Consider the following 10,998-nt stretch of genomic DNA (forward strand, 5'->3'; position numbering starts at 1 on the left):
AGTAAGCTATTTCCGCCTCGTGATATAATACCTAAAGGTAGTTCCACAGGGTTTTAGTGGATAAAAATAAAAATGCCTTTTGAAGATTTTCACCTCCTTCAAAAAAAGGTACACTCCCCTGCTTGATCCAGTCCTTTTTGCCTCTAAGGCCTTTGTGATTTCTTTCCTCGGCGTGTTCCTGTGCACGTACACAGGTATATTGCCAAAATTATAGTTGATATGGCAAGTTTATCGTTTGATCGTCTCCAGGCATCACTCATCCCCCCACCTCGATGACGGGAGAGGTTAGGAGTCCACCCTTGCTCTTTCGACGAATCTTGGGAAAAACTTTAGATGCTTATATCTCCGTTAATATTAAGAATTTCGGAATAAGGAGCTTAATTGGTGATCACTACTTCTGGTAGAGGGTCTTGCTTCTGAAGACTGTCCATAATCGCGTTTGAAGATCCTCATTCTGAGCAATTAGGAGGGTAATAAGGCCTTCCATCTCTAGTGCTCCGACTTTAGGAAGAAAACCGTCTTCATGTGTGCTCCTGGTATATCATCCCCAGCACATGTTGACTGCTCCTCTCCAGTCTGGCAATTTAAGAACTATATTCCTAAACCACTCCGCAGTGTCTTCCAAAAGCGTATCCCAGTGGTCATAAACTTCGCAGTCCATTTCTTGCATATCTGCTTGACGTAAATTGTTTCCTGATCCTCCCGAGTCAGTATTTGCTCGGGAAACGCTTTTGGCAATAAGGGCAGTCGAATGTGCTTGACCACACTAGCAAAACTAATGGTGGACTTTCCGCCTTCACCTCTGATCTATCTTGGATTTCCCCCGTCTTGTGTTCAGGTTTGGGTTTTTTGGGAGCATTCCCCCTATTGTGGACTAATCTTGGCCGCTTTAGCTTAGGCCTGTCCTTACAGTTCTTAAGGGTCTCTTCTGGTTTCAGGCCTTCCTTCAGATAATGCAGGTACTATCTAGCACTTGCACCACTGAGGCCTGCCTCCTTCTTGACGTGTGATATACTGCTCCTAGAGGTGCTTTTAGTTGTTCCTGCTTTTTGAGCAGGTATCTTTGTTGATTGTAGTGCTGGCAGTATGTTGATCTTGGCTCCATTGCTTGACGTCCCAGCTTCTCCTTTTTTGGGTGTCATCACTTGTCTTTCAGTATTTCGTAGATGTGCCTCTGCCTGTTTTTGTTTTGTTTTTATTCATGCAATCATTTGGTTTCTGCATGTATCGCGGTAAGAAGGTTCGCGTGCCATGCCCCCCCCCCCCCCCGTAGCACGGTACGTTCAAACTTACTCACTGAGGCGACAAGGTATCAGTGGGGCTCAGTTCGAATACAATCAGTTATCTCAAACTGAAAAACGGCATGGTTCCCCTTGCACCCTGGATTGGGGGAGATGTTTTTCGACTCCTTAGTCTAGATCCGTGGCGTTTTGTTAACAGCAGGGTCACCTCGTGCAGGGTGTGGCTATCCCCACTCACTAACGCTCTTGGTAGATGAGAGGCTTGGCTTCTGGAGACCCACATATCACCCTCGAAGAGAGATAGATCACTCCCAGAGAGAAACAGGTTGGCCCCAGGCCTCGAAGAGAGATAGATCACTCCCAGAGAGAAACAGGTTGGCCCCAGGAAGCTAAATTGCGCGTCAGTCTATCCTGCAATGCATTGCTTGACCGTTTTTTACGAAAGACATTTCTATAATTTCCATGAATTAATTTATCTACCATTTTAATAGTTTTAAATTTGAAATTTTCAGGTTATTGCAGTAAATACGCGAACAGATGGATCTGTCGATGTTTTCACTTACACTCCGTTTCCAGACATAACTATTTCAAGGGTGGAGGACCTACAATTTCCCTTTAGGGAAGCTCCCTTGAACTTAATGGGTTATCCGGTTCGATCGTACGTAACAAATGATGCACCACGAGCATTCAAATACATCAATCGACATGGAAAAACAGTTTACACAGGATACAGCTTCAAAGTGGTTCTAGCCCTTCTAGAGAAACACAATGGAACATTTGTTGAGATTTTCTACAACAAAACGAAAATTGTTGACGGCTCAGTGCAACATCGTATGCTTGTGGACAGAGAAATCGATATTGCAGTACATCCTTATGTATTAATGGGAGGGATACTATCCGTCAGTTATCCGATCACCCCAATTGACGTTTGTGTTGTGGTACCAGCGCCTCAAGAAATTCCAGCTTCTCTGTACAATGTTCTCCCGTTTGACAGAACTGTTTGGTTCACTATCTTCGGTTCCATTTTAATTTTCTTTTTCGTACACTTAATGGTGAAGGTTACCTCAGGAAAACCTATTAATTATGTAGAAGATATTATCGGCAGCGTGGGAATCATCATCGCAATGACTCCAGAAATCGAAATTTACACTCGTTCCTGGCAGAATAGGATCATTTTCGTATTTGTTGCAGCTTACGGTCTGATACTGGTAAGCCTGTATCATTCCACTCTGACGAGTCTTTATACCATTAAAATTTATGGAAAAGGAATGGAGACTCTAGAAGATATAATGAAAGCTAATATATCCATTATGGTTCTTGACACCGAGTGGATGCCTCTAAGGAATGCAGTTGAGCCTGAGAATTTTCAAAAGCAATTTATTCCAACTGAAGAAACCGTTTTCATTGGTCATCGAAACTATTTCAACACGAGTTTCGGTTACGTCTCAGCTTCGGATAGAATGGAGTGGCTCCTAGAACAACAAACATATTTTGAACGTCCTTTATTCAGTCCACCAATATATTGCTTCATACCTACTTGTCTGAGGATCGGAATGTCACCTTTATCACCATACGAGGAAGCTCTGGACAGAGTGATCTTACAGACCTTTCAGACAGGTTTACGAGATAAGTGGTTGAAGGAGACATTTGATGATACCGTTTATGCTGGTATAGTAAAAAGGATGATTGTGTCACGAAGTAAATACAAACCATTGGTTTTGGAGAATCTGGAATACTTTTGGATTTTTTGGGCTTTCGGGATGATTCTGTCAATGATCTCTTTTATAGTTGAAACTTCCTTAACTGGGCACCTTGTTCATGACATGTAAACCAATCTATCTAGATGCATAGTATCCAGCACTCAGTAGTTATTGTATCACTCAGTTTAAATCATACTTTTTATTTTGGTGAAGCACAATTGTTGCACCTGTGTTCCTCTTTTCAAAATGGCAAAGTTTACTGTAGGGTAGGTAGCCATCATACCAACATTTTTAAAACCTTGAGTTTAACACTACTGGAAAATAACTGAAAATATAAAATGATTTACAGAATTTGTAGATGCTGTTTCAATCGTAGTGGTTAAGGTTTCAAATGTGGATACAAAATGGAAACGGAAACTGAATGCTGTAATGAGCGCAAGTGTTTAAGATAGTCAGAATCATCATCATCAACGGCACAGCAACCGGTATCCGGTCTAGGCCTGCCTTAATAAGGAACTCCAGACATCCCGGTTTTGCGCCGAGGTCCACCAATTCGATATCCCCCCCCCCGTCCTGACCTGCGCCCTCCCTCTATCTTAGGCAGAGTCTGCCTCGTCTTCTTTTTCTACCATAGATATTGTGCCCTTATAGACTTTGCCACCGGGATCATCCTCATCCATACGGATTACGTAGCCCGCCCACCGTAACCTATTGAGCCGGATTTTATCCACAACCCGATGGTCACGGTATCGCTCATGAATTTCGTCGTTATGTAGGCTACGGAAGGTCCGGCCAACTGAAGACGACGGACAAATACTGCCTACACCAAGCTTAGGAGCAACAGTCCGTGCTTGTAGCAATTCCGCAAACTTTCCTGAATAGCCTTCTTAAGGCTACTTTGAAAATCGCGGTATTCCTTCTCCTACTGCTGATGTTCCAGCTTCCCTCTGGTCCTTTGGCAAAGCCTTCTCGCTCGCAAACACTAGTTCCACCAGTAGTTTGGTTTCCTATTGTGGTGAAACTTTCTTCGCGACGTTGTAGATTCGCATGCCTTAATTACACTTCGACATAACTGACCCACTTTTTCTGGCGCTGTTCCCTTCGGGTCGTAACTTCCTTCTAAAGTCGCCAGGAATGTCTCTTCCTGGAAAGCTGCAATAGACCACCCAGCTATCCAGGTTTAAGATTTGGCCACTGGTGTTTGTTACTCGACTTCCCCGGTCTAACGGACTGCAGGCTCTTCCTTTTTTCAAAGTAAGGGCCGTAATCAAAGAACTACCCGAAACTTTCTCCAGTGCAGCATTCTTGGGCGAAGAGGTCTTTTTCTTCTTGGCCGCTTGTTGGACACCAAGAGATTCATTTATTCTATCCATGTTGGGGAGGTGTCATCTGCGTCTCCTGAATGACTTTGCCATATGACACTTGTGCGTTTTTCTCCTTTACCGCCCTAATATAGAACAACTTAATGCCATGTATCAGAGCCTTGATATTTTGGTGGATATTCCGCCTCTGCTTAATGAACTCAGAGAATTTACTGATGCGTTCCTCCAATAAAATAAAATCTCGACTACCTAGGGGTAATGTTGCCCTCAGTGGTGACCTCTCAAGTTTTGAGCCTTTCCGAAAAAGATCCGGTATAGATCTCATTTCCACTCCACTAAGATCTCTTGTAGCATTAGATGCCAACGCAGCCAAGTTTCCCACTACTAATGCACTGCGGTCGCTGGATATCGACGGCCGGGAACTCGCTTGCCAACTCACAAAAACCGCCGGTACTGGGTTTCTGGAGGCCTGCACCGTAAAAAAACTACTTTTCTCGTCCTCCATATTTGGTTTGATTTCTGGGTGTCCTTCCTATAACCAATTTTTATCCACGGGTGGGCGTTTACTTCCCATCTACTTAACCTGTCCGGATGGCTCAAGTGGTTAGAGCACTGGGCTGTCGTAGCGGAAAGTCGCGGTTCAAATCTCACGGGTGCCAGAGGGATTTGTAATCGTGACTGGATGTCGGATACCAGTCGACTCAGCTGTGAATGAGCACCTGACTCAAATCAGAGTAGTAATCTCGGGCCAGCGCAATGCTGACCACATGTCTCCTGCAGTGCAGTGTACTGTAGTGTACAGTTACGGTGTTGAATGAAGTGCTCTCTCTCTGCCTTGAAGTCCCAGATCCAACATGGATTGTTGCGCCAACGATTATTAGCATAAGGTGTCTCAAAAGAAATTTTATATTTATTTAGCTTACTGCGTGAACGCAACGTATCCGAGGGGCGCGGGGGTTATGTCAATCTGTAGCGTGGCTCTTGGGAACTTAGTTGCTATGGAGCGTTTCTCGGGAGCAGATCGCGCCTTGTGCGTGCGAGAGTCTTACAAAAACGGCGATTCGGCAACTGTAGCGCGTAGAAGATTCTGCAGTATTCGAGGTTTTCGCCACTTAAATGATGCGCCAAGCATTCCTCTCATTCGACATTGGGTTAAAAAGTTTGAAGAGACTGGTACAACGCTGGATAAATCAAAATCCGGGCGACCTAGGTCATCAAGAACGGTAGAAAACGTGGAGAATGTTAATCAGTCTGTTCGTGACGACCCGAACCTTTCAATTCGGAAGCGTGCAAGTGCTTTCAATGTGCATAGATCATCATTACATCGCATTATGCATAAAAACCTAAAGCTACACCCCTACAAAATTCAATCGGTGCACGAATTAAAGCCCCAAGATGCCAGTCAGAGGCTTAATTTCGTAAATCAAGTGATTGAGCGATTTTCAACGTTTACCAACATTTTGTTTTCGGATGAAGCCGATTTTCATCTTAATGGCCACGTAAATAAGCAGAACTGCCGCTACTGGAGTGCAACGAATCCGCAAACATCAGAAACCCCTACATTCGCCTAAAGTGACCGTATGGGCTGCAATATCGGCGCGAGGAATTATCAGCCCTTACTTTTTTGAAGACAAAACGGGGCGCGCAGTTGCAGTGAATTCAGAGCGTTATGTGGGGATGTTAGACCACTTCTTGGTACCTGAACTGCAAAACTTTCCTGGTTATAACCAAAGAACATGGTTCCAACAGGACGGAGCAACTTCACACACGTCTAATATGTCTTTGCCACGTGTTCGTGAAATTTTCTCAGGCAAATTGATCTCCCGGAGAGGTGACATAAATTGGCCTCCACGCAGTCCAGATTTAACTCCAGTGGACTTTTTCTTATGGGGTTATCTTCAATCTAAAGTTTACGCTAATAAATCAACTTCACTGGCGCATTTGAAAGAAAATATCCGCCACGAAATGGCAGCCATCCCTAAGTCCACCTGCCGAGATGTCATAAGTAATTTTACTGTTCGATTAAATGAGTGCCGAGAACGCGAGGGTCTACATTTAGACGATATTATTTTTAAGAAATAAATCCCCAAAAAGTGTATTTTAATAATTAATAAACATTGTTTCTATATACGGCTTACATTTTTTTTAATCGATCCACTAAATATAAAATTTCTTTTGAGACACCTGGCATTATTACCTAACCTACGTATAGGCATGCCCATGCACGCACATCTCCTGTTGCATACGCATAACGCATTCACCGAGCGTTCCCGTATCTGGGACGTGCCTGATGGTAGGTTTGGAAATTCCACACAGGATGCTGTATGATGTGTCCTCTTCAACCTGGCCCTGAAGAAAGTGATTCGCGATGCAGCTGTAAATGCGAGAGGCACCATCCTCTTCAAGTGCACCCAACTACTGTTCTATGGTGACGATATTGATATTATGGGAAGAAAAACCCGAGATGCACATCGATGAAGGCAAGACGAAGTACATGGTGGCAACATCAGCGCCAAAAACCAAAGAACTGTGGCGCGGCAGGATTCGCAGCATTCGAAATTTATTTCGAATGTTGCGAATGCGAACAAATAGATGGCGCGGAACTCTCCACCTTTTAGAACTCGCCACGGGAGTGGAGAGCTAGCGGTCAGAATGTGCCGTTGGTTGGGGGCAGAAAGAGCCACATGGAGAGAAATCCTTCTTCTGCCTCCAGCCTTGTCAGCGTACAGCCGCGTGTTGAATTAAGCTAATTGCGAGTCATTTCATTCAACCTAAGAATTTAGTGAACGGGAAAGTTGTGTTAATATAAATACTAAAGTAATCTTTTCTTTTAGTAACGAAAATCATTTCCTTAATTCGAATGTAAATAGCGTGAAGTATAAAATACAGAACAAAAACGAACTGATGGTTTCCTATCTTCGGAGAATATCGCGACCTTACTAAATTTCCAAGCGACTGTATCGTTTTTGAAATAAGCGTAAGTGTCCGCGAAAGAAAGAAAGAAGAAAAGTTTAGAGAAGCAGCTTAAGAACGAACAACATCGAATCGCACTGGTCAAACGAGAAGAAGAAGAATAAAGATAGGAGACTACAACTGATTATAGCTATGAAGATGAAATCCGCGCAACCATCCCACAGAGTCTACTTCAGCTGACAAAAACTGTTTTGCTCGAAACGTCTCATCATAGGGTCAAATTTCTTACTGTACAAGACAATGATCTTACCAGTCCTCATGGGTTCTTAGCAAGAAAAAGTGCGAACCCTTGATCGCGTTCGAGAGAAGAATCCTCCGAACAATTTTTGGTCCCCTTCATGAGGATGGACGATTCCGTAGCCTAGAAAACGACGGAATCTATGAGTACCATGACCGTCAGATTGTGGATAAAATCCAGCTGCGTGTTGCGGTGGGCGGGTCACTTAAGCCGTATGGATGAGGATGATCCCACCCGGAAAGTCTATAAGGGTAATATCTATGGTAGAAAAAGAAGACGAGGCAGACCCTGTCTAAGATGGAGCGATGGCGTAGGTCAGGAAGCCAGACAGCTTTTAGGGATACTGAATTGGTGGACCTCGGCGCAAAACCGGAATGTCTGGAGTTCCTTATTAAGGCAGGCCTACACCGAATACCGGTTGTTGTGCCGTTGGGGATGATGATAGGTACACTATACCAGTAAAAGGGACACAAAACTTCTTTAAGGACGCAATCCAACTTCCCTTAACAGAATAATAATAATAATCTGAATATTATTGAATCGAGGAAATATTGCAGGCTACTTTGTGTGCATTCAATAAGTCAATGAGATATGTGTATATTATAGAATGACGAACGTAATTCACAATTACATATTTTTTAATATGTTGATATTTTGCATCTTTTTCAAATATATAATCTAAGCGTTTTTATAGTTACAGATTTGGAGCTTTATGTGTATCTACCCCATTAGCTTCTTGCAAATTAGAAACTAATTCACTACAGTTAGCATTTCTCTAAACTCGTAAATACTCCCCCAAGGAATTTATTTGCCAAATTTATTTTGTCCTTAATGTGAGGCAGCAACAAACTGTGTATCTCTAACTCTAAATATAAAAGTAAAATACACTAATCAAGTTAATCTTTCAATTTTCTCTTGCAAATTTCTATTAAATAACAAATTACTGCCAAAATCATTCCAGTTACCCAAAGGATCCAAAAGTACGTCAAATTCTCCAAAATTAATGGGTTGAACTTGCTCTTCAATACAATTCTCCTTTTTACTATGCCTGCGTCCACACTTTCATCCAGAGAGTCTTTCAACCACTTTTTGAGTAAACCTCCTTGATAGGATTGCAGGATAACTCTATCCAAAGCTTCCTCATATGGCGAGATGTACTGCATGCCCATCATCAGATATGCTGGGTAGTAGCAATATATGGGTGACCTGAAGACGGGGCGCTCGAAGAACGCTTGCTGTTCTAGTAACCACAAAATCTTATCTGAACTTGCTGCATATCCATAGCTCATGTTGAAACTATTCCGATGATCAATATAAGTAGCAAGGTCAACGGGAAGAAATTGGTTTTTGAAAGCCTTCGATTCAATGAAATTTCTATGGAAAATCCATTCAATTTGAGGGACCATTATGGTTATATTAACTCTCATCATATCTTCTATTGTTTCGATCTTTTCTTCGTAAACTTTCGTTGTGTAAAAGCTGGTTAGGTTGGTTTGATATAGGTTTGTTACAAGTATACCGTAAAGGCCGATGAATACCAAAATTACTCTACTTTCCCAGGATCGGTTATAAATTTGAATTTTCGGAGTGATCATTACGATGACTCCTATGCTATCAATGATGTCCTTGGTGAAATCTATCTTTCCTCCAGATGTAAGTTTCACCATTAAATGAACGCAAAAGAAAACGAAGATAGACGCAAAGATGGAATACCAAGTGATACTTTCAAAAGGCAAAATATTGTATAAGGATGCTTTAACTTCTTGAGGAGCTGGTACCAATATGCAGATTTTCATTTGATTTACCGGAAAACTAAAGGATAAGACATGTATAAATAATGGATATGGATGCATAGTAACGTCGATCTCCTTATCCATAATCAAACGATGTAGCACTCTGCCATCAATGTTTCTTGTTTCGTTATAAAAGATTTCATCTAAAGTTCCATTATGCTTTTTTAGGAAAGCTAAGACCAGTTTGCAACCATATCCTGCATACACCAATTTTCCATGTCCATTGATATATTTAAATGCTCGCGGGGCATCTGAAGTTACGTATGACCGGATTGGAAAACCCATCAGATTCAGATGAACCCTTTCATAAGGATATTGCTGATTTTTCACTCTTGAAACAGATATTTTTGGAAATGGGTTATAAGTAAGAACGTCTACAAGTCCAGCCTCGTTCCAGTTTACTAGTATTACCTATAAAAAGTATAAGGTACAGAAAACGGACAAATAGATAAAATTGTCTTTGTCGTATAGGCAAGGGTGCCTGAGGCAAAAGATCTATTACTCACCGGTAAAATATAATTTTTCCAAAATAGTTCGAAAATGGGTTGAAATTGACTTTGAGCACATCCTTGTTCAGCATGAACGTTCCAGACCATCACCTTTCCATATCTGACGATGCTTTTCGAATGAGCAAAAACTCTCTCCCCAGAAAGAAGCGTATTATTTTTCATGAACACGATGAAAAGATTGTCCAAGTGACGAAAATCCTCAAATTCCATTTGCAGTTCACCAGTCAGATAAATTAGCGGAATTTGAAGAATATTCAGATCAAAAGTGCCAAAAACACTGTGATTAGGTGCTATGAAAACTAAACTGTGAAATTCGTAGTTAGCTACGATATCAGAAATATAGTTGGCTTTATTGACACTTTCACAGAAATCTTTACTGAAAATAAAAGATATCAACAGGAGTGGTAACATGTTTCTCTTGAACCTTTACGACCTGAAGCCTAACCACTTCTCCCGTTGGACTCAACTTGAAGCGAATCGAGACGTATTTGTCATTGGAATTAACGATTCAATGGACACACCTGAATAATGTATTCAACCCATAATATTCGTGTCCAAATTCAATAACAAGATTAACGCATCAAACTCGTTATCTTCTAATAATGTGAATGAAATTATGGATTTTCATGATGCAAGCTGGAATCAAATTATTTCAACTGGAATGAAGAAGCATTACTGGAAGAGAATAATGTTAATGGACTTTCTCAAGGCATAATCCAATATTATTTCTACTAACGAATAAATAGATAATGTTACGTTCTTGCTCGTATCACTGGATTGCGTAGCACTAGACAAAAACCCATTCTATAACTTTAATATAAGCGTTTATTTTACACTGCATTATACATCCATCCTGGAATTAATTATAGAACACTTCTTTCAAGTAGTACGATTCGAAGCGTATTTATAACCGACGCGTTTAAGTCTACTTCTGAAACTTGACTGAGATGGGAAACACAACAGGGAAATGACTGCGGAATGAGAGATCTGTCAAATGAGGTTCATTACGCGGACTTGTATGACGCAATATACAACAAAACCGATGCGCAATTCGCAACGGAAAAAAGTTCGGAAAATTGAACTTTTGCGATGCGTGCCAGCTAATAGTTTGTTGACATTTCACGTCATTTGCAATATGGTGGCGCTTTTCGTTTTCTACTGTTACTATTGAATGTAATTTCCTCTGCGCAGGGTAAAGACGCTCAGGTAGCGTCTAATGATG

At 41.6% G+C, this 10,998-nt stretch overlaps 2 protein-coding genes across 2 annotated transcripts; one reads left to right on the plus strand and one right to left on the minus strand.

The window, feature by feature from the left end:
* Positions 1–1,785: 1,785 nt before the first annotated feature.
* On the plus strand, positions 1,786–3,162 carry LOC119646306. The gene has a single exon (XM_038046724.1). It carries the CDS (start codon positions 1,880–1,882, stop codon positions 3,068–3,070), a length of 1,191 nt encoding a protein of 396 aa, XP_037902652.1. The 5' UTR covers positions 1,786–1,879; the 3' UTR covers positions 3,071–3,162.
* Positions 3,163–8,370: 5,208 nt separating this feature from the next.
* LOC119646636 lies at positions 8,371–10,187 on the minus strand. Its single transcript, XM_038047149.1, has 2 exons — positions 9,774–10,187; positions 8,371–9,678 (listed from the first exon to the last, which is right to left on the minus strand). Exons 1-2 carry the CDS (start codon positions 10,185–10,187, stop codon positions 8,371–8,373), a joined length of 1,722 nt encoding a protein of 573 aa, XP_037903077.1.
* Positions 10,188–10,998: the final 811 nt, after the last annotated feature.

The sequence above is a fragment of the Hermetia illucens genome, chromosome 1 (genome assembly GCF_905115235.1).
Source record: "Hermetia illucens chromosome 1, iHerIll2.2.curated.20191125, whole genome shotgun sequence".
NCBI classification, from domain to species: domain Eukaryota; kingdom Metazoa; phylum Arthropoda; class Insecta; order Diptera; family Stratiomyidae; genus Hermetia; species Hermetia illucens.

Bases quoted from the DNA above. Each gene is read 5' to 3' on its own strand.
- LOC119646306 (XM_038046724.1), top strand. From the start codon at position 1,880: ATGGGTTATCCGGTTCGATCGTACGTAACAAATGATGCACCACGAGCA.
- LOC119646636 (XM_038047149.1), bottom strand. From the start codon at position 10,187: ATGTTACCACTCCTGTTGATATCTTTTATTTTCAGTAAAGATTTCTGT. The intron at 9,679-9,773 runs GTGAGTAATAGA...TACTTTTTATAG, and splicing joins GGAAAAATTATATTTTACCG to GTAATACTAGTAAACTGGAA.